At 49.0% G+C, this 23,873-nt stretch overlaps 1 protein-coding gene across 2 annotated transcripts; it reads left to right on the forward strand.

Moving 5' to 3' along the window:
- Nucleotides 1–734: 734 nt before the first annotated feature.
- Nucleotides 735–10,595, forward strand: LOC115182104 (flocculation protein FLO11-like). Of its 2 annotated transcripts, none has more exons than XM_029743757.1 (8): nucleotides 735–882; nucleotides 960–1,051; nucleotides 1,198–1,347; nucleotides 6,610–6,739; nucleotides 7,013–7,127; nucleotides 7,280–7,326; nucleotides 7,445–9,356; nucleotides 10,183–10,595. In XM_029743757.1, exons 1-7 carry the CDS (start codon nucleotides 745–747, stop codon nucleotides 9,101–9,103), a joined length of 2,331 nt encoding a protein of 776 aa, XP_029599617.1. In that variant the 5' UTR covers nucleotides 735–744; the 3' UTR covers nucleotides 9,104–9,356; nucleotides 10,183–10,595. The 2 variants fall into 2 exon arrangements, with proteins under 2 accessions (XP_029599617.1, XP_029599618.1); XM_029743758.1 differs by lacking the exon at nucleotides 10,183–10,595 and adding an exon at nucleotides 10,043–10,154.
- The last annotated feature ends 13,278 nt before the right edge of the window (nucleotides 10,596–23,873 follow it).

Consider the following 23,873-nt stretch of genomic DNA (forward strand, 5'->3'; position numbering starts at 1 on the left):
GGTAAGTAGGTATATTAGTTGATGCTCTAGCCAACTTCTCTCTGTTTGGATTCATGTATTGGTCATGACAAGAGAGCTGGCTACACTGCAGGTACAGTATGGGGCCAGCTATTGCAATACTCTTTTGAGAAAGTTGTAAGAATATTATTTTCCGTATCTAACAGGACAGGTGTTCCTCTATCCAAGACCTTAACACAATCAATCAATGACTCATTTGGATGTTTCAGATTCCTAAGAGCACTGATAACACGCTGGGTGTCTGCGAGTCACACCGTCTGGTGGTGGAGCTCATCTTCTTCGAGCAGGACACCGGAGTTCCCAAGCTCATAGGAAAGACCTTTGTCAAACTGCTGGACATCCTCAGTGTGAGTGAACCACACGGACAGGAGCGATAGGGACGAACCCACCGCCCCTTCATGCTTACCATGCCATGTTTAAATCAGATAATAATACTATGATGATCATAAGAGTGAGTGTACAAGGCTGTCCAGGGCTAAACACGTGTAGATGTCCTCCACCAAAGAACCAATGGGTTCTTTCTATTTTAGCTTTCAGTCGATGGTACAAGTATTCTCATTCACCTGCTGCTAGAAGGCTGGCATGCAGGACCAGATAAACTGTCTTGTCCTCTGTCCTGTTCTCTAATCAGAAATCACAAATGAACCACCTGCTGGAGCTGAGGCTCAAGCACCAGGTACAGAATATGAATCGGACACCACGGTCAACATGTGGGACAGTTATATCATGTTCAATAGGAGTTTTGTACAACGGATTCCTGTATTGACCCACAATAAAAGCCGACTTGTTTTCCAGATCATCTGTAAGCTGGAGATGGAGATGGTGATTGCGTATGGATCCTTGGGTTACGGATACTCCCACCAGGTTAGAGGGAGACACATCAGTGTTTGTGTAGATGAGGAGGAAGAATTGATCTTGCCTATCTATTATTTACTCCCTAGTTGAAGCACCCAAAGAGAAACATGGAGAGCCTAGTGGAGCGCTCGCTCTTCCTCCGCCGTCCACCACCGGACGACCGCAAAGACCATCACTAGTGAGACACGGACACACTCAGATACTGTACACGAATTCTTATCTATTGACATTCTGACACTGTGACCCTTTTTGTGTGAGTTTTTTTCCCCTAGATTTGACAGACCAATTTTCTCCCATGTAACATATCGCTCCCTGTGTCTACAGTAATGTGGTCACTCCTAAGCCAGTACCTTATTCAGACTTTATCGCAGCGCTGATGTACAGAGAGACCACCAACCCAGACAACAGGACGACTTACCCCTCAAACAGCACAATCTCCCCCATCATCCTGGAATGTATGGAGAAGAGGGGCAGGTACGGTTTATTATGGAATCTCATTCTGGGTTCAAAGGTCAAAGTGTATACTGTTTTCAGCCCATTTTCTGAAAATGATGCAAAGTAGCTACACTAACAAAACAAATGTCTACTGTCCAAAAACTGCCTTGGTAAAAAAAAACTGCCTTGGTAATAATTATATCCAAGGTAAGTGGAAAATAATGTTAAATAACCATAATATAAATAGATCTGATATTGCTAAGTGGTCAATCTAGTTTTATCTTAGAAAGAACAGGAAGGATGTAGGTAGGAAACGTCCCAAATGATTCCCTATTCCCTACAGTGACAAGAAAAAGTATGTGAACCCTTTGGAGTTACCTGGATTTCTGCATAAATATGTCATCATATTTGATCTGATCTTCATCTAAATCACAACAATAGACAAACATAGTGTGCTTAAACTAATAACACAAATTATTGTATTGTTGTTGTCTATACTGAAAACATAATTTTAACATTCACAGTATAGGTTGGAAAAAGTATGTGAACCCCTAGGCCAATGACTTCTCCAAAAGCTAATTGGAGTCAGGAGTCAGCTAACCTGGAGTCCAATCAATGAGACGAGATTGGAGATGTTGGTTAGAGCTGCCCTGCCCTATAAAAAAAAACCTCAACAAAATTTGAGTTTGCTATTCACAAGAAGCATTGTCTGATGTGAACCATGTCTGAACAAAAGACACCTCAGAGGACCTAAGATTAAGATTTTGACTTGCATAAAGATATATCTCTAAAAGCCTTGATGTTCATCAGTCCATGGTAAGATAAATTGTCTATAAATGGAGAAAGTTCAGCACTGTTGCTACTCTCCCTAGGAGTGGCCGTCCTGCAAAGATGAATGCAAGAGCACAGCGCAGAATGCTCAATGAGGTTAAGAAGAATCCTAGAGTGTCAGCTAAAGACTTACAGAAATCTCTGGAACATGCTAATATCTCTGACGAGTCTACGATACGTAAAACACTTAACAAGAATGGTGTGCATGGGAGGACACCACGGAAGAAGCTGGGGGTCTTGGGGCTGGTTTGCTAACTACCTCTCTCAGAGTGCAGTCTATAAAGTCAGAAAATCTGCTGTCTCAGCCGCTGCCTGTCACCAAGGGAGTACCCCAAGGCTCGATCCTAGGCCCCACGCTCTTCTCAATTTACATCAACAACATAGCTTAGGCAGTAGGAAGCTCTCTCATCCATTTATATGCAGACGATACAGTCTTATACTCAGCTGGCCCCTGCCTGGATTTTGTGTTAAATTCTCTACAACAAAGCTTTCTTAGTGTCTAACAAGCTTTCTCTACCCTTAACCTTGTTCTGAACACCTCCAAAACAAAGGTCATGTGGTTTGGTAATCACAGGTGTGATTACTACTTCTGAGGGTTTAGAGCTTGAGGTAGTCACCTCATGGAAGTACTTGGGAGTATGGCTAGACGGTGTACTGTCCTTCTCTCAGCACATATCAAAGCTGCAGGCTAAAGTTAAATCTAGACTTGGTTTCCTCTATCGTAATCACTCCTCTTTCACCCCAGCTGCCAAACTAACCGTGATTCAGATGACCATCCTACATATGCTAGGCTTCCTGGGGCGGCAGGTAGCCTAGTGGTTAGACCGTTGGACTAGTAACCGAAAGGTTGCAAGATCGAATCCCCGAGCTGAGGTAAAAATCTGTCGTTCTGCCCCTGAACAAGGCAGTTAACCACTGTTCCAAGGTCGTCATTGAAAATAAGAATTTGTTCTTAATTGACTTGCCTAGTTAAATAAAGGTAAACATTTTTTTTTAAAGATTACGGAGACTTCAATTATAGATCGGCAGGTAAGGGTTCTCTCGAGCGGCTAGATGTTCTTTACCATTCGGCCATCAGATTTGCCACCCAATGCTCCTTATAGGATACATCACTGCACTCTATACTCCTCTGTAAACTGGTCATCTCTGTATACCCGTCGCAAGACCCACTGGTTGATGCTTATTTATAAAACCCTCTTAGGCCTCACTCCCCCCTATGTGAGATCTTCTGCAGCCCTCATCCTCCACATACAACACCCGTTCTGCCAGTCATGTTCTGTTAAAGATCCCCAAAGCACACACATCCCTGGGTCGCTCCTCTTTTCAGTTCACTGCAATTAGCGACTGGAACGAGCTGCAACCAACACTCAAACTGGACAGTTTTATCTCCATCTCTTCATTCAAAGACTCAATCATGGACACTTACTGACAGTTGTGGCTGCTTTGCGTCATGTGTTGTCTCTACCTTCTTGCCCTTTGTGCTGTTGTCTGTGCCCAATAATGTTTGTACCATGTTTTGTGCTGCTATCATGTTGTGTTGCTACCATGTTGTTGTTATGTTGTGTTGCTACCATGCTGTGTTGTCATGTGTTGCTGCCTTGCTATGTTGTTGTCTTAGGTCTCTCTTTATGTAGTGTTGTCTCTCTTGTTGTGATATGTGTTTTGTCCTATATATATATTTATATTGTATTTGTTTTATTTTTAATCCCTGCAGGAGACCTTTGGTAGGCTGTCATTGTAAATAATAATTTGTTCTTAACTGACTTGCCTAGTTAAATAAAAATAAATTTAAACAAATTTAAAAAGCCATTTCTGTCCAATAAAAACATTGCTGCACGTCTGAAGTTTGCAAAAGTGCACCTGGATCTTCCACAGCGCTACTGACAAAATATTCTGTGGACAGATGAAACTACAATTGAGTTGTTTGGAAGGAACACACAAGACTGTGTGGAGAGAAAAAAGGCACAGCACACCAACATCAAAACCTCATCCCAACTGTAAAGTATGGTGGAGGGAGCATCGTGGTTTGGGCCTGCTTTGCTGCCTCAGGGCCTGGACAGCTTGCTATCATTGACAGAAAAATGAATTCCCAAGTTTATCAAGACATTTTGCAGGATAATGTAAGGTTATCTGTCCGCCAATTGAAGCTCAACAGAAGTTGGGTGATGCAACAGGACAACGACCCAAAACACAGAAGTAAATCAACAACAGAATGGCTTCAACAGAAGAAAATATGCCTTCTGGAGTGGCCCAGTCAGTCCTGACCTCAACCCAATTGAGATGCTGTGGCATGACCTCAAGAGAGCAGTTCACACCAGACATCCCAAGAATATTGCTGAACTGAAACAGTTTTGTAAAGAGGAATGGTCCAAAGTTTCTCCTGACCGTTGTGCAGGTCTGATCCGCAACTACAGAAAACGTTTGGTTGAGGTTATTTCTGCCAACCAGTTATTAAATCCAAGGGTTCACATACTTTTTCCACCCTGCTCTGTGAATGTTTGCACAGTGTGTTCAATAAAGACATGAAAACGTATAATTGTTTGTGTGTTATTAGTTTAAGCAGACCGGTTTGTCTATTGTTGTGACCTAGATGGAGATCAGAATACATTTTATGACCAATTTATGCAGAAATCCAGGTATTTCCAAAGGGTTCACATGCTTTTTCTTGCCACTGTATATAATGCATTCCTTTTGACCACAGCCCTGTGGGATGTAAAGGAAACACAGCCCTGTGGGATGTAAAGGAAACACAGCCCTGTGGGATGTAAAGGAAACACAGCCCTGTGGGATGTAAAGGAAACACAGCCCTGTGGGATGTAAAGGAAACACAGCCCTGTGGGATGTAAAGGAAACAGAGCCCTGTGGGATGTAAAGGAAACAGAGCCCTGTGGGATGTAAAGGAAACACAGCCCTGTGAGATGTAAAGGAAACACAGCCCTGTGGGATGTAAAGGAAACACAGCCCTGTGGGATGTAAAGGAAACACAGCCCTGTGGGATGTAAAGGAAACACAGCCCTGTGGGATGTAAAGGAAACACAGCCCTGTGGGATGTAAAGGAAACACAGCCCTGTGGGATGTAAATGAAACAGAGCCCTGTGGGATGTAAAGGAAACACAGCCCTGTGGGATGTAAAGGAAACACAGCCCTGTGGGATGTAAAGGAAACACAGCCCTGTGGGATGTAAATGAAACACAGCCCTGTGGGATGTAAAGGAAACAGCCCTGTGGGATGTAAAGGAAACACAGCCCTGTGGGATGTAAAGGAAACACAGCCCTGTGGGATGTAAAGGAAACAGCCCTGTGGGATGTAAAGGAAACACAGCCCTGTGGGATGTAAAGGAAACACAGCCCTGTGGGATGTAAAGGAAACAGAGCCCTGTGGTATGTAAATGAAACAGAGCCCTGTGGGATGTAAATGAAACACAGCCCTGTGAGATGTAAAGGAAACACAGCCCTGTGGTATGTAAAGGAAACACAGCCCTGTGGGATGTAAAGGAAACACAGCCCTGTGGGATGTAAATGAAACACATCCCTGTGGGATGTAAAGGAAACAGAGCCCTGTGGGATGTAAAGGAAACACAGCCCTGTGGGATGTAAAGGAAACACAGCCCTGTGGGATGTAAAGGAAACACAGCCCTGTGGGATGTAAAGGAAACACAGCCCTGTGGGATGTAAATGAAACAGAGCCCTGTGGGATGTAAAGGAAACACAGCCCTGTGGGATGTAAAGGAAACACAGCCCTGTGGGATGTAAATGAAACACAGCCCTGTGGGATGTAAAGGAAACAGCCCTGTGGGATGTAAAGGAAACACAGCCCTGTGGGATGTAAAGGAAACACAGCCCTGTGGGATGTAAAGGAAACAGCCCTGTGGGATGTAAAGGAAACACAGCCCTGTGGGATGTAAAGGAAACACAGCCCTGTGGGATGTAAAGGAAACAGAGCCCTGTGGTATGTAAATGAAACAGAGCCCTGTGGGATGTAAATGAAACACAGCCCTGTGAGATGTAAAGGAAACACAGCCCTGTGGTATGTAAAGGAAACACAGCCCTGTGGGATGTAAAGGAAACACAGCCCTGTGGGATGTAAATGAAACACATCCCTGTGGGATGTAAAGGAAACAGAGCCCTGTGGGATGTAAAGGAAACACAGCCCTGTGGGATGTAAAGGAAACACAGCCCTGTGGGATGTAAAGGAAACACAGCCCTGTGGGATGTAAAGGAAACACAGCCCTGTGGGATGTAAAGGAAACACAGCCCTGTGGGATGTAAAGGAAACACAGCCCTGTGGGATGTAAAGGAAACACAGCCCTGTGGGATGTAAAGGAAACACAGCCCTGTGGGATGTAAAGGAAACACAGCCCTGTGGGATGTAAAGGAAACAGCCCTGGTCAAAAGTAGTGCGCTATAAAGGGAATAGGGTACTATTCGGAACGGATCCCTAATGTTAAGTTATTAACCCCATGATGCCCAGGCTACTGCAGATGCATGAGGAGATGGAGGCGTTTGAGTCGTCCGAGGACGCCCTGCAGTACCTGGAGAAACTGGTGATGAAGAAAGGGATTAGAACCGGTACCCCCTGGAGGATGAACAAGAGGTTCAAGGTCTGTCTGTCAGTAACTCAACACTCTCTCTATCAACTCAGTTCATTCAGGAAGTCCTATACAGATTTCTCCTTTGTCATTTCCTGAATTTACTGACTTCACAACCGAATTGGCCACAATCGTAGTGTGCGCTCTCTGTAAATGCTTTATTTACACTAACCCTGTGTCTATACTCAATTCAATGTCAATGACCCTCTTGTTTGAGCTGTAGGGCAGTGTTTTGTCCTGTAAAACAGTATATCTGAGAGGGTTTTGTCTGGTGTGTGTTTGCAGGTTCTCTCTAAGTGGAGGAAAAAGGCAACCATGGTTTCCAAGCTGCTCAATTTTGGAGGCTGCTCAGAGGCGGCGAAACAACAGAGAGACAAAGTTTTGCTCACAGGGCCATTGGGTTGGTCAACCTTTCACTCACGGACACAAACACACACATACATGGCTAAACTCGGCAACGGCAAAAAGACAGGATGTTGCATAGGGATTTCTCTGGCTAATATCAATATCCATGGCAGTGCTGATTTTGATGTCACTGTTTTTATGTTGCAGGTGTGACTCCCCCTGTGCCACTTTTAAAGTGCCTTGCCATGCAACAGGTACTGCTGATCTGTGTTTATACACACACACACACACACACACACACACACACACACACACACACACACACACACAGAGTATCTTTCATGTGTAATTTCTTTTGCTGTTTCCTTACAGGAGAAAATACCCTTAGACAATGAGAACGAAGTGTCTGAAATGAGCAAGCCTCCATCTCCCAGAAAGACCCTGGCTGCAGCACCTGGCCTGTCCACATGTATGGCCTCCACCCAGGTTGCCCAGTCAGCCCCATTCTCTCCACCTCCATCTGATCAATATACCACACCGCCAACATCAGCCGTGGCCCATAAGGCATCTCCCCCTAGCAGTGTGGCCTCCAGCTCCATGGACCACCCTGTCCAGTCCAGGGCCACCTCTTCCCCCAGACACGTCACCCTGGTCCTGCCTGAGGGTCCCGCCACCTCAGCCTCCACCTCCGCTCAGCCCAGTACCAGACACATCCCTAAACCCACCAATGTGGCTCCTATCCACCTGACCTCCCTCTGTGTTCTTACTACCCTGGAGGAAGATGGAGAGGAGGAAGATGGAGAGGAGGAAGATGGAGAGGAGGAAGACGGAGAGGAGGAAGACGGAGAGGAGGAAGATGGAGAGGAGGAGGTCGAGGAGAAAAATGAGGTGCATGCTCCAGTATCGTCCTCCCTCCTCAAGACGCTCTCCTCTCTGACGCTGACCCCTGAGATGGCCCTCCATGCCACCCTGGTGCCCCCACACCAACAGAGCAGGCATGGGCAGCTGGAGGAATGTCAGCCAGCTAACCCCAGCAACCAGCAGGAGGAGTGTCAGCCAGCTAACCCCAGCTACCAACCTTACCAGGAGAGCCCGTCCAGGGGGAAGAGTGACCGAGACCAGGGGGGGACTGGTAGTGGTGCCGCTGGAAGAGTGAGGGAGTCGGGGTGGACCCAGACCCAGAGAGAGGCTGCTGGAATGGGCAGCATTGGAAGTCGGTGGAAGCAGAATTTTGCTGGGCTTGGCTCTCTTGGTTCCGGAGGGCAGAGGAGGGAAGAAGATGCCTCATGCAGCAGCACTGCCCTCAGGTCCCCTACACTGATCGACCTGGCCCCACCACGGCTGCTGGGGGCCTGGACCAAGAACACTGCCACTGTGCCGACACCCATAGGAGGGGGTGGGGGAGGCCTGGACTGGAGATCTGGAGGTCTGCCCGCCGCCCAGAGAACCAGCCCGACTCTCTGCTCTCAGTTAATCTCCCCCCCGTCCATCCCTCCGTTATCCGACCCTCTGAGCCAGAGCCCTCTGACGCGCTCCCCCCTGCCGCACCTCGGCTCACGGGCCACCGACACACCTTCTCCAGACCTGGAAACCTGGACCCTAGATAGTTCCCCCTTCCTCGGTAGCATGCTGTGTGAGTCCAACCCTCCAGATCTACGTGTTGGCCAAACCAGCGGTGGCAGCAACACTGATAGGCACACCCAGAGATCAGGAGGAGCCAGCTCCAGCACAGAACCACTCACCACACTCAACTCCTGGCTCAGCAGTGACGATCTCCCCACCGGAGCTGGCTCAGACTCTGGACAGTGGTCCCTCCTCTCAGAGATCGACATGTCACCACTCCGCAGCGGACTGGTCTTCTCCCCCCTCACCCCCATCTCCTCCTCCGACCCCCTCACCCCCAGCTCCTCCCCTACCAGAAGCACCAGAGGCAGCAAGCCAGGCAAGGAGAGACCCAGGATCGTGGAGACACCTCATTCCCCGTATCACAGGCGCAACAGAGACCACAGAGATTATTATGGGAAGATGTAGCAAAAATATATATTTTTTGGCAGCCTATTTTGTCAAGTTCATTGCCTTTTACTTGGGAAATTATCTGATTAGGTTATCTAAGGATTAATTCAAATGTTTATTTTATCAATGAATTTAGTTAAGATAAGATGAATTATGTTTTTTTTATTGATAAAATAGGACAGGGCCTCTAAAGCGGAACTAATTTAATGAGGGGTTTTGTTTCAGTGAAAGCGGAGGAATGTTTTGACCGCAGGACCGTTCCCAAACTTTGGTATGTGCATTCATTCTCGGGAATTTATTTTTTATAATAAACTGTTCCCAACCTGAATAATTTCATATCATTTAAAAGTATGCTAAATACATTTTGTCGCGTACTGCATGCATAACGTTACTTTGATACTGGCTTGGCTTGTTGAATATTCACTTCCTAAATATTGTCATGATAAAGCAAGCTAACATAAACGTTGCATAAAGCGAGTTGGCTACGTTTTCTATTTACCATTTGCATGACATCAGTTTGCTCACTAACCTCAGAAATATGCGCTGTAAAATAATGGCATTTGCTAGAAATACCAAGTATTCCGGAAAACAACCTCCTTACATATCCCCAACAACCTCAAGTTGCTGCTAGTGGTCGGCTCGAATAGATGGTGTGTGATTATGCGGTTAGGACGGCGGCGTCTAACACGTTTTAACAGATCTGTGTCCAGACTGAGTCTCGTACTTTAACGTGGCTGATTTAGCGACTCACTGACTCCATCCAACCAGTGTCGGAGTAAGCGAACAGAGACGTTGCCATTATATGACTTGTGCTTCTGTCAAGTGATGGCAAGCAGATGATGCCTGTACTATTAGACAGCAATGTGTATGATCCTAGATAACCACAGCCTTTCATGTTTGGAGTTCATTCACAAGACAAGGGAAATATGACAACCTGGTTGCTCCTCAGCCCTCTAGGTGGCTGGTGCTGGCCTGGTGATAGTCTGCCATGGAGAGAGATGGGAGTAATGTTACATCATCTCTCCAGGTGGCTGGTGCTGGCCTGGTGATAGTCTGCCATGGAGAGAGATGGGAGTAATGTTACATCATCTCTCCAGGTGGCTGGTACTGGCCTGGTGATAGTCTGCCATGGAGAGAGATGGGAGTAATGTTACATCATCTCTCCAGGTGGCTGGTACTGGCCTGGTGATAGTCTGCCATGGAGAGAGATGGGAGTAATGTTACATCATCTCTCCAGGTGGCTGGTACTGGCCTGGTGATAGTCTGCCATGGAGAGAGATGGGAGTAATGTTACATTATCTCTCCAGGTGGCTGGTACTGACCTGGTGATAGTCTGCCATGGAGAGAGATGGGAGTAATGTTACATTATCTCTCCAGGTGGCTGGTACTGGCCTGGTGATAGTCTGCCATGGAGAGAGATGGGAGTAATGTTACATCATCTCTCCAGGTGGCTGGTACTGGCCTGGTGATAGTCTGCCATGGAGAGAGATGGGAGTAATGTTACATCATCTCTCCAGGTGGCTGGTACTGGCCTGGTGATAGTCTGCCATGGAGAGAGATGCAGTGGATGGAGATCTGCTGGACTGTCCCTGGGTACCAGTGTGTATCAGTGGGTCTCAGCTCCTGGCCAAGACCTGGTTTGGGGACACAGCCTACCGCATCCTGCTCACGGACCTGCACTCTGTGTGGGAGGAGGAGATGGACACCAGGGCCATCCAGGACAGAGCTCAGGCAAGGAGGACACACACATATGTACACACACACACTCAAACTAAAGTACATTTCTACAGCCTTTGAAAAAATGTCCTCTCTGTCATAACAGGAGCTGAACAGGCGATTGCGGGCTCCCGTCCACGCCTTCTTCTCTCACATGTGTGAGGTGGCTCAGCCCTGTCTGTCTGGACGGGTGGAGGACGGGGGTGAGCCTCAGTTCTCCCTCAACCACCACGGCGGTGACATCAACCTGAAGTTGAAGAGTGAGCTGGCTGGGGTGCCTTTCTACTGGGAATTCCGTAGCACCCCTGCCCCTGTGGCTTTGGTACGATCCATAGACTTAACTGAACACCAACTCTGTACTCAACTTTTGTGTGTTTTTATGCAAGCCCAGTGTGTGTGCGTGTGTGTGTGTGCGTGTGTGTGTGTGTGTGTGTGTGTGTGCGCGCGCTCCATGACTAATGGCTGTAATGTGTATTGGTGTGTTCTATCAGGTGTGCAGTCAGCTTGTGCGCCCCCTGCTGTTGATGAGCAGGTTACTGCAGAGACAGGTGGGCCAACTGGGAGCTCTGCTGGCCAGGAAAGACACTGAGCTCCAAGACTACAGGGACAATGGGGCAGTGCTGAGCAGAGGTAGGCTCAACGTGCAGAGAAACAAAAATACACTCAGTAAACACAACATACACACCTGTTCCTCTCGTTGGTGTGTGTGTTTTGCAGAGCGATTGCAGACAGAGTTGTTTGAGGAACAGAGCTACAGAGAGAACTTCCTGACACAGGTAAGTTTCAGTCACAATCTCAGGCATACTGAACATGCATAGTTAGGAGGAATATATTACTGGGAAAGCGGAAGCCTGGCAAGAGCTGCCTTTGAATACTCAGCTTAGTAAGTAAGCCACAATAAACCAGGTTTCTGCTGCAATACTTTGTGTTGGTGTGTCTCTCTGAGCGTGGCCTTCCATAAACAAGGTAGTGTTCTACTTATTGGATGGTTGTCTGTCCTTGTTTTACCCAGTGATCACTGACAGTAGTGTGTCCACACTTTTGTAAATAACAGTTGTTATTTTTATAATGAAGTTCTAGTTTAACCTTTATCTAGACCTGAAAGACAATCGTGTGTTCAGGCTTTAAAGGAAATGCTTTGTTTGCACAAGGCGCTCATTGTGCTCAGTTGCATGGCACCCTGGGTCGTCTAGTGAGGACTGGGTTCTTGCTCAGCCGACTGGTGGATGTAGTTTGTTCTGTTCTTGGGGCATTGTAGCCATGAGGTGGCTGGTGGGAGGTGCTAGGTTTGGCTGGATCATGGCCAAGTAAATTTCCCGTTGGGTTAAAGTCAGGTGAAGAGTCTTGGAGGACACGATGCGCTGGTGTATCTCCTCATTGGCCTCGGTGGCCTCTTCAGGGGAGGAGCTGATAAACCTCTTACTGCTGCCGCCCTCGGTCATCACCTTGGCACGAGGGCTGGCGCAATTACCGCATGATCACGTAACCGACGGTTATGGATGAAGACCTCCATGAAATAAAATAACTGTCATAACCTATAAAAAACCATTATGGAAGGAACAGCTGACTGAAGACGGGGCGGACGGGCATTCGTTGTCTGTTTCTATGGTTACATGGACTCTTTACAACTTGAGGAGACTTTGTTGCTCCTTGCTGTAGCAAACAAGGCTTTGGTTGCCTAGGCAACGCCCCACTTCCTGCAGCACATGCAGGAGTGGAGGAGAGAAGAAAATATGCGTCTTTAAAATAAAAAATTAACTAAAACATTTTGCTATTCAAGCGATTACAACTCTGACCGCGGTCATTATGCTGACCAATAACCGTCATCCAAAATTCCATGACCGTCACAGCTCTACTTTGCACTTATGATGGGTCCGCTCGGGGGAAATCAACTTTCCTAGTCGATCGTCGTGCACTCCGTCATCCAGATGATAGAGATTTACGCTCCTCTGGTGCGTGGTCGCCTGGGTCGCCTGGTGAGGGCTGGGTCCTTGCTCTTACCCCCTCAAAATGCTACCCTCCCCTGTTATTGGTCATTTTAAGAGGTTAGCATGTTTTAGGAGGGTATCATTTTGCCTCTAACGTTCTGTCATTATCCACGATTATGCGCAATCATGGTAACATCAACATTATTGTAGAAGTGTTTAGAAACATTCTATTCTTATTTCCAATAAATGTGACTCCAAAATGACACAATGTTATTCAACATTCAGTTCCTACATTCAGTTCCTATTCCCAACAAACTGCAAAGTCATCGAACAAGTTTGTAAAGTCACAAGCTTGATGTAGTCATTGTGTGCTAGGAATATGTGACCAAATACTAAACGTTTGACTACTTTAATACACTATAAGTGCATTTTTTCCAAATACTTATGACACCTTCAAATGGAGGGACTAGAAACACAGTGCTTTCATTTCTAATCTAAACGGTAAAACATGGATGGAAATACCACCAAATAAAAGGTGACTTTGTGTCCTGTCGCCTCATAGGAAACATGCTGGAAGAGAGTAGAAAGTTGTAGCTGTTTAAATACGGCGGAGAGTGTATGTGCAGTCAGGCCCCCTTTGATAATGAGGAGCAAAAAAGACTATAAAATATATAGCAGATTATGCAAACACAAAGTTAGATCATTTGTTTGTCCAAAATAGTGCTTTATTGTAAGAATAGACCTTGAATACTTCCTATTTACGCTCAAAATAAATTGGCTGAATTGCTCTTGTGTTAACAGTAGTAGTGGGATCCATGCAGTTGATGTGTGTGTTTGTTTGGTGCCCTGGTAGTTTAATGAGCCTGTGTTTTAGTTGGTGTGTTGAGTGTGTTTCAGTTTGAGTGTGTGGTAGGATGTGGAATTTCTCAGTCGCTGCTTCATTGACCCCCATCCCTGACCTGTGTGTATGTGTTGGCATTTCAAAGTGTCCTGGGAATGTAGAGATGGATTTCTGTCTGAACTCTGCAGTGTGGAACAGGGAGCAGGCAGGGTCCACTCTCCCTCCCTCCTGTCCCGTACGGAGGGTAGTGGGTACTCGTCCTCCTTCCTGACCCCGTCGAGGCCCTCTACCTTGGGCTCGAACCTTACTGTAGTAAGCCTCCCTGGAGGTTTGGGGAAATGCTCATTTGGACCTGGCCCATAAAGAGAATGGCAATGCATGCAGGGGAACGTGGCCTTTCCTCCTCTCAGATCAAAGTACACACACCTCACACCCTTCTTCTCCCGGCCACGGCAAATTCCACTGAGCGCCGACAGGCCGCCACGGACCAAAGTCCAAACTGAAATTAAGTGTCTGGAAAAATTTCACTGCGAAGTGTCAAGGCAACACACACACTGGAGAGGGAGGTGGCATCTGTGGCCAGCCATTCCTTTGGGCTCATGGCCTCACCAGTAGACAGATGGGTGGAGGAGGTGGGGTCTCTGTTTGCTTTTCCCCCTCTGGGAAGACTCTCTGTGTACCTTTGTGTCCATCTGTCTCTCCTGGTGTCTTGCTGTTCGTCTTCCCTCTTAAGTCGGCTCTATTTTAGCCTCCAGCCTTCAGCTCTTTGGGCTTTACTGGGATCTGTTTTAGCCTCCAGCCTTCAGCTCGTTGGGCAATACTGGGATCTGTTTTAGCCTCCAGCCTTCAGCTCGTTGGGCAATACTGGGATCTGTTTTAGCCTCCAGCCTTCAGCTCTTTGGGCTTTACTGGGATCTGTTTTAGCCTCCAGCCTTCAGCTCGTTGGGCTTTACTGGGATCTGTTTTAGCCTTCAGCTCGTAGGTCTATACAAGCACTGAGATGCAGCGGTCTAAGGCACTTCATCTCAGTGCTTGAGGCGTCACTACAGACACCCTGGTTCGAATCCAGGCTGTATCACAACTGGCCATGTTTGGGAGTCCCATAGGGCGGCGCACAATTGGCCCAGTGTCGTCCGGGTTTGGCCAGTGTAGGCCGTCATTGTAAATAAGAATTTGTTCTTTACTGACTTGCCTAGTTAAATAAAGGTTCAATTAAAATAAATAAAATAAAATCTGTTTTAGCCTTCGGCTCGTAGGTTTATACTAGGATCTGTTTTAGCCTTCAGCCTTCAGCTCGTAGGGCTATACTGGGATCTGTTTTAGCCTTCAGCCTTCAGCTCGTAGGTCTATACTAGGATCTGTTTCAGCCTTCAGCTTGTAGGTCTATACTAGGATCTGTTTTAGCCTCCAGCCTTCAGCTCGTAGGTCTATACTAGGATCTGTTTCAGCCTCCAGCCTTCAGCTCGTAGGGCAATACTAGGATCTGTTTTAGCCTTCAGCCTTCAGCTCGTAAGGCTATGCTGGGAACCCAGGCCCAGATAATGCCCCCTTCACCTCCGCTCACCTCAGTCAACACGGCACCTACCTTTTGATGGTGACTCTTACTCAATGGCAACTGAAAGATGCCTTTATCTGTGGGCAAACACATTTAGAATGACATATCTGGCCTTCAAAGTGGTGAGCCGGGGTATTTTTGGAGAATGATTTTCCTGCAAATGAAAGGAAAGACTTCTCTATTTGTCAACAGACCTGGGTTCAAATAGCGTTTGAAATCTTTCAAATACTTGCGCTCTGCTTGACTGAGCTTGCCTGGCGCAAAGGGACCAATGGAATGGTCCCAAAAGTGCAAACGCTGCCCATCCGCGCAGGCTCAGGGAACCGCTCAAAGTATTTCAAATACTATTTGAACCCAGGTGTGGTTTGTACCTTCCTTCACCCCCCCCCCCCCCTCTCTCATCCCACCACTGGGGATTTTCTATTGCCATCCTCTTCCACTGTAGAGTAGACCTCCTGGAAAGGAGGATGAGAGAGGTGTGCAGATGAAAGGAGGGGAAAGAGACAGACGGGGAAGAGAAAGTCAACCCAGGTACCTTTCTAGCTTTCCATTGGAGCCCCTCATCACCCCACAGAAACACCCCACCCACCACAGGTCAACATTGACATGGAGGTTGGAATTAGACTACCCGTCCACTGTCTCGCGCACACACACACACACACCGTGTCCTGGGTTCATCTGGAATCTAGATGCCCATTTCTGATGTGAGGTGGAGGGGCCCAGAGTGACAGTGTTGTGGTGAAAAACCCTTCTGTCCTTCTTTTAGATCACACTGATCTCCATCTGGGCTTCCCTCGTTTTCACCTGTTTTTGACCTGTTTTGGGGATGTTTTGTCACCTGTTTTTGACCTGTTTTGGGGATGTTTTGTCACCTGTTTTGGACCTGTTTTGGGGCTGTTTTGTCACCTGTTTTTGACCCGTTTTGGGGCTGTTTTGTCAGCGCTTGTGGATCTGGCCTGGCAAGGGGCGTGTCTGTTTGTCCACACTGGATCGGGTAATGACGCATGGTTTTGGTTTCAGAGGGGAGGTTGTGTGTGTGTGTGTGTGTGTGTGTGTGTGTGTGTGTGTGTGTGTGTGTGTGTGTGTGTGTGTGTGACCAGTCCGCAGCAGTGACGCATGCCTTGGGGTTTTGGTGCTGAGTGGAGAAAAACATTGTGACTGAGTGAAAGAGGGGAGGGACATGTTCCCTGTGGTCTACCCCACACCCCTCCCCCTTCTCACCCATGCTGGATAGGAACAGGCTGGTCAGATCAGGGGAGGGGGAGTGGAGCGTTTACAGTAGTGAGTTAACATGCTAGTCCATCTGTAGGGCTGTGGATTTGGTTCTCCCTGGGGGTCTATGGGGTGGGGGACGGGGGGTGGAGGGGGTAGGGAGAAGTCTGGAAGCAGGGGATGTGGGGAGCTACTGCGGGTTTGAGGGTAGCATCTCCCCCTGGTTATTCAGGGGCTCCATCCGCCAGAGACTGTCATCACCTCTGGACTTCAGATCTGGCTCTGCTGCTCCTATGTCATCTCCCTTTATGTAGATGTCATGTATTTTCTGTCTTCATTGAACAGAGAGAGAGAGGATGGCCGTGGGGAAAGCTAGAGAGAGTTTGTGTCAAAGGGCAGCAGGCCCTATTTAAACCTATGCAGACAGTGTAGACCTGTGTGTAGGAGGCTAGACCAGCCACCTGTGTGAACTGTCATACAGCTCCTGTCTAGATCAGTCCAAGCACTGCTAGATAGATAGAGGCTGTTTTGAGATCAGTGGCTGAGCTGATGCCATGGTTCTATGCTCTGGTCATCCTCTCTTGCTTTCCTCTCCATGTCTTTCTCTCGTTCACCTCTCTCTCTCTCTCCTCTTCTCCCCCCTCTCTCTTGCTCTCTCTCTCTCCCTCCCCCCACGCTCTCTCTCTCCCTCCCCCCACGCTCTCTCTCTCCCTCCCCCCATGCTCTCCCCTTTTCTCCCACTCTCTCTTGCTCTCCCCCCTTTCCTCCTCTATCTCTCTCCCTCCTCCCCCCTCTCTTGCCCTCTCTCTCCCCCCTCTCTCTCTCTCTCTCCCTCCCTCTCTCTCTCTCTCTCCCTCTCTCTCTCTCTCTCTCTCTCTCTCTCTCCCTCCCTCTTCTGTGTGGTAAATCATTGACAGCGGTCTTCTCAACAGGAGTGGGCCTTATCACACACGGCTGAGGAATTCCTGCTCAGTGTGACTGTAGGTAGGGCTCCCTATTAAACTAACAGCCATACAGTCGGTTGGACCAGCTCCTGTTGCCCTGTTCTACCAGACACAGTCAGTTGGACCAGCTCCTGTGGCCCTGTTCTACCAGACACAGTCAGTTGGACCAGCTCCTGTGGCCCTGTTCTACCAGACACAGTCAGTTGGACCAGCTCCTGTTGCCCTGTTCTACCAGACACAGTCAGTTGGACCAGCTCCTGTGGCCCTGTTCTACCAGACACAGTCAGTTGGACCAGCTCCTGTTGCCCTGTTCTACCAGACACAGTCAGTTGGACCAGCTCCTGTTGCCCTGTTCTACCAGACACAGTCAGTTGGACCAGCTCCTGTTGCCCTGTTCTACCAGACACAGTCAGTTGGACCAGCTCCTGTTGCCCTGTTCTACCAGACAGTCAGTTGGACCAGCTCCTGTGGCCCTGTTCTACCAGACACAGTCAGTTGGACCAGCTCCTGTGGCCCTGTTCTACCAGACACAGTCAGTTGGACCAGCTCCTGTGGCCCTGTTCTACCAGACACAGTCAGTTGGACCAGCTCCTGTTGCCCTGTTCTACCAGACACAGTCAGTTGGACCAGCTCCTGTTGCCCTGCTCTACCAGACACAGTCAGTTGGACCAGCTCCTGTGGCCCTGTTCTACCAGACACAGTCAGTTGGACCAGCTCCTGTGGCCCTGTTCTACCAGACACAGTCAGTTGGACCAGCTCCTGTGGCCCTGTTCTACCAGACACAGTCAGTTGGACCAGCTCCTGTGGCCCTGTTCTACCAGACACAGTCAGTTGGACCAGCTCCTGTTGCCCTGTTCTACCAGACAGTCAGTTGGACCAGCTCCTGTTGCCCTGTTCTACCAGACAGTCAGTTAGACCAGCTCCTGTGGCTCACTGGCACAGCCTGGGTTAGATTACCCTGTTAATTTGGTGGAGAGGCATGAGGTGATGGACTGGGTTTTGTAGTTTTTTTAGAGGGGTGTTGTTAAAGGTATGAGCTGGGTTTGGTAGTTTTTACCTGGCAACCCTGTGGTTAATAACGCACGGGATACCTGGCAGCCCTGTGGTTAATAACTCAGGTGATACCTGGCAACCCTGCGGTTAATAACTCAGGTGATACCTGGCAACCCTGTGGTTAATAACGCACGGGATACCTGGCAGCCCTGTGGTTAATAACGCACGGGATACCTGGCAACCCTGTGGTTAATAACTCAGGTGATACCTGGCAACCCTGCGGTTAATAACTCAGGTGATACCTGGCAACCCTGCGGTTAATAACTCAGGTGATACCTGGCAACCCTGTGGTTAATAACGCACGGGATACCTGGCAGCCCTGTGGTTAATAACTCAGGTGATACCTGGCAACCCTGCGGTTAATAACTCAGGTGATACCTGGCAACCCTGTGGTTAATAACGCACGGGATACCTGGCAACCCTGTGGTTAATAACTCAGGTGATACCTGGCAACCCTGTGGTTAATAACGCACGGGATACCTGGCAACCCTGCGGTTAATAACTCAGGTGATACCTGGCAACCCTGCGGTTAATAACTCAGGTGATACCTGGCAACCCTGTGGTTAATAACGCACGGGATACCTGGCAGCCCTGTGGTTAATAACGCACAGGATACCTGGCAACCCTGTGGTTAATAACTCACGTGATACCTGGCAACCCTGTGTTTAATAACTCACGTGATACCTGGCAACCCTGTGGGTTGAATAGCTCCCCTTTGTGCTCGGGAGACGCCACTGCCCCCAGGCGCTCACAGCTGGACCAGTGTCCCACAGCTGGACCAGTGTCCCACAGCTGGACCAGTGTCCCACAGCTGGACCAGTGTCCCACAGCTGGACCAGTGTCCCACAGCTGGACCAGTGTCCCACAGCTGGACCAGTGTCCCACAGCTGGACCAGTGTCCCACAGCTGAGTGCTGACTTTCTTTGGTATCAGGTTGGGTTCAAAGGTGTCCATCTCTGTCATTTGATTGGGTGATGTAATGACTGAAACAAACACACTTGAAGTGACTGGCTGCTGTCTGTCAGTGGATCCTGCTTGTTCACTGATGTTTTATTGACAGCAGGTGATAAAGCGGAGACTGGTTTATGTGCTGGACGTACTCTTCATGGAACTTCATGCCCACTCCCTCCTCACTAGGGGGGTGGGGAGGGGGGGGCTTGTGTCCCCAGGGGGAGGCCTCTGCCCAGGCCTCTGGCGGTAATGGAGCCCCAGGCTCTGGGCTGGGCCTCCATCATCATCATTCCTAACTGATAAGCATGTAAAGTCCCTAATAACCATCCTGGACTGGAGGCCCACTGGTAGGCCAGGACCAGAGAAGGAGAGATCAACAGAGAGGGAAGGAGAGAAATAGAAAGATGAGAGAAGATCTTTATAATATCCTTCTTCTCTTCCCTCCCTTCTTCCCTAATAGAGAAAGGACAGAGCGAGTGGCTGCAGTCCAAACATGTTATTTTTACCCCCTCAGCCCTCGCGCTAGACACTTTCCCTCGGGGGAATCGCCGTCAAAACCGGATGCAGTTTGATTGCCATCTTAAGTGGAGGGCCAGTTCACTAACGTTGCCCCTCAGCCCTCCATTTAGCTCCAGAGAGTGAGTGAAGAACTTTGATCACTTTTGGGGTTGATATGACCCACAATTCAATGCAAACTGTAGTCACATGTCATTCTGGTGGCCGCGAATCAACACGGCTCTATTTTCGCCGTGTCAGACAAACTTCCGATGCTAGCTTGGTGAAAAATATATATACTGTGGATGACATTGATTTTAGCGTTGACAAATTGGCTTAGTCTCGTAGTGAGGAGCCCATTAAACGTAGCTAGCTTCATAAACATTTTGGGGAATACTATAAAACTAGCTTGCCAGCTATGGGGGACTTTAGCTAGCTTCCTGACAGGAGTGCTAGTGAGCTACGTTAGCTTGCTAGGTACATTAATAGCTTTAGGTTGGTTATTTTTAAAATCAACTTGGCGATTTCCACCTAGGATGTTGCCTCTCCGATCATCACTCTCCCTCACTTGGGCAAGGGACATTTAAGGTTCACTGGGATGTGACGATGTAAAACGTCATTGAAGGACTGAGGGATTAGGGCCGAGGGCGGTCTACTTTGAGTTTGGACTGCAGCCAGTGTTTACATCACGTGTCTGAAGGTTGCTGGGATCTGTGTAACGCTGGGCCGGTAGCCCGTCCTGATGTCTTGTGGGACGCCACACTGGGCCGTCCAGAACCAGGCCCGCCAGCTGAAGGGCAGTGAGAGGGAGCAGGCCAGGCCACAATGGCCCTAATTACAGGCCCAGAGGCAGGGGAGAGCCCTGTGGAAACTGTGTGCAAGTGGAAGGACAGAAGAAGAAAAGGAGACATGAGGAAGGATCTTTCTCAATTCATCTTTCCTCGATCCCTTGCATCCTCTACCCTTGCCGCCTCCTCTAAACCATTGGAGAGGCTCTGAGGGGAGGGACCTTGGATAGTTCGTTGGATGTGTTCTTCATTGTTGCCTGTAATAGCCTGTGATCAGAGGTTGTCTTTACTTATTCACCATGTAGAATCTTGGACAGCTGTCGGTGATGGCTTTCTACATTTCTACCTCTGTACCTCACCATGTCTGTTTTTAGGGACGAGGCCTGGGGTTGATGTGTTTCTACCTCTGTACCTCACCATGTCTGTTTTTAGGGACGAGGCCTGGGGTTGATGTGTTTCTACCTCTGTACCTCACCATGTCTGTTTTTAGGGACGAGGTCTGGGGTTGATGTGTGTTTCTACCTCTGTACCTCACCATGTCTGTTTTTAGGGATAAGGCCTGGGGTTGATGTGGTTAGAGTGTTGGGCCAGTAACCGTAAAGGTTGCTGGATCGAATCCTAGAGCTGACAAGGTAAAAATCTGTCGTTCTGCCCCTGAGCAAGGCAATTAACCCACTGTTCCCCGGGCGCCGAAGTCGTGGATGTCGGTTAAGGCAGCCCCCCCCACGCCTCTCTGTTCCTACTTCTCTACCTCACCATGTGTCTGTTTTTAGGGACAGGGCATGGTGTTGATAAGCGGTGCCTGGTTTCCTCCAGACATGACGCTTGGCATTCTGGCCAAAGGGTTCAATCTTGGTTTCATCAGACCAGAGAATCTTATTTCTCGTGGTCTGAGAGTCTTTAGGTGCCTTTTGGCAAACTCCAAGCGGGCTGTCATGTGCCTTTTACTGAAGAGTTGCTTCCGTCTGGCCACTCTACCATAAAGGCCTGATTGGTGGAGTGCTGCAGAGATGGTTGTCCTTCTGGAAGGTTCTCTCATCACCACAGAGGAGCTCTGTCAGAGTGATCATCGGGTTCTTGGTCACCTCCCTGACCAAGGACCTAATCTCCCGATTGCTCAGTTTTTATGTGTGTGTGTATGTATAGAGTATATTTGTCTGTCTTTTTCGTTATGACAGTTAGTCTTCCTGGGGTCTGACATCAGTGGCGTCGGCTAATGGGGATCCTCATAAAATCATAAATCCCCTGCAGAGGTCTGACCCCCTCTCCTCCTGTCAGTGGTCCCAGAGAGAGGGAGTGACGTGGGGAAGACTCTCCTCAGTCTCCTGGCTCCTCTCCTGGCCTGAGAGAAAGAAAGAGGGTGAGAGTAGTTGACTGGGAAGAGAGGGAGGAAGAGGGTGAGAGTAGTTGACTGGGAAGAGGAGGAAGAGGGTGAGAGTAGTTGACTGGGAAGAGAGGGAGGAAGAGGGTGAGAGTAGTTGACTGGGAAGAGAGGGAGGAAGAGGGTGGGAGTAGTTGACTGGGAAGAGAGGGAGGAAGAGGGTGGGAGTAGTTGACTGGGAAGAGAGGAGGAAGAGGGTGGGAGTAGTTGACTGGGAAGAGAGGAGGAAGAGGGTGAGAGTAGTTGACTGGGAAGAGAGGGAGGAAGAGGGTGGGAGTAGTTGACTGGGAAGAGAGGAGGAAGAGGGTGGGAGTAGTTGACTGGGAAGAGGAGGAAGAGGGTGAGAGTAGTTGACTGGGAAGAGAGGAGGAAGAGGGTGGGAGTAGTTGACTGGGAAGAGAGGGAGGAAGAGGGTGAGAGTAGTTGACTGGGAAGAGAGGGAGGAAGAGGGTGGGAGTAGTTGACTGGGAAGAGAGGGAGGAAGAGGGTGGGAGTAGTTGACTGGGAAGAGAGGAGGAAGAGGGTGGGAGTAGTTGACTGGGAAGAGAGGAGGAAGAGGGTGGGAGTAGTTGACTGGGAAGAGGAGGAAGAGGGTGAGAGTAGTTGACTGGGAAGAGAGGAGGAAGAGGGTGGGAGTAGTTGACTGGGAAGAGAGGGAGGAAGAGGGTGAGAGTAGTTGACTGGGAAGAGAGGGAGGAAGAGGGTGGGAGTAGTTGACTGGGAAGAGAGGGAGGAAGAGGGTGGGAGTAGTTGACTGGGAAGAGAGGAGGAAGAGGGTGGGAGTAGTTGACTGGGAAGAGGAGGAAGAGGGTGAGAGTAGTTGACTGGGAAGAGAGGAGGAAGAGGGTGGGAGTAGTTGACTGGGAAGAGAGGGAGGAAGAGGGTGGGAGTAGTTGACTGGGAAGAGAGGGAGGAAGAGGGTGGGAGTAGTTGACTGGGAAGAGAGGAGGAAGAGGGTGGGAGTAGTTGACTGGGAAGAGGAGGAAGAGGGTGAGAGTAGTTGACTGGGAAGAGAGGGAGGAAGAGGGTGAGAGTAGTTGACTGGGAAGAGAGGGAGGAAGAGGGTGAGAGTAGTTGACTGGGAAGAGAGGAGGAAGAGGGTGAGAGTAGTTGACTGGGAAGAGAGGAGGAAGAGGGTGAGAGTAGTTGACTGGGAAGAGAGGAGGAAGAGGGTGAGAGTAGTTGACTGGGAAGAGAGGGAGGAAGAGGGTGAGAGTAGTTGACTGGGAAGAGAGGGAGGAAGAGGGTGGGAGTAGTTGACTGGGAAGAGAGGAGGAAGAGGGTGAGAGTAGTTGACTGGGAAGAGAGGAGGAAGAGGGTGGGAGTAGTTGACTGGGAAGAGAGGAGGAAGAGGGTGAGAGTAGTTGACTGGGAAGAGAGGAGGAAGAGGGTGGGAGTAGTTGACTGGGAAGAGAGGAGGAAGAGGGTGAGAGTAGTTGACTGGGAAGAGAGGGAGGAAGAGGGTGAGAGTAGTTGACTGGGAAGAGAAGGAGGAAGAGGGTGGGAGTAGTTGACTGGGAAGAGAGGGAGGAAGAGGGTGAGAGTAGTTGACTGGGAAGAGAGGGAGGAAGAGGGTGGGAGTAGTTGACTGGGAAGAGAGGGAGGAAGAGGGTGGGAGTAGTTGACTGGGAAGAGAGGGAGGAAGAGGGTGGGAGTAGTTGACTGGGAAGAGAGGAGGAAGAGGGTGAGAGTAGTTGACTGGGAAGAGAGGAGGAAGAGGGTGAGAGTAGTTGACTGGGAAGAGAGGAGGAAGAGGGTGAGAGTAGTTGACTGGGAAGAGAGGGAGGAAGAGGGTGGGAGTAGTTGACTGGGAAGAGAGGAGGAAGAGGGTGAGAGTAGTTGACTGGGAAGAGAGGGAGGAAGAGGGTGGGAGTAGTTGACTGGGAAGAGAGGGAGGAAGAGGGTGGGAGTAGTTGACTGGGAA

The sequence above is a fragment of the Salmo trutta genome, unplaced genomic scaffold, assembly GCF_901001165.1.
Source record: "Salmo trutta unplaced genomic scaffold, fSalTru1.1, whole genome shotgun sequence".
In the NCBI taxonomy this organism is placed as follows: Eukaryota; Metazoa; Chordata; class Actinopteri; order Salmoniformes; family Salmonidae; genus Salmo; species Salmo trutta.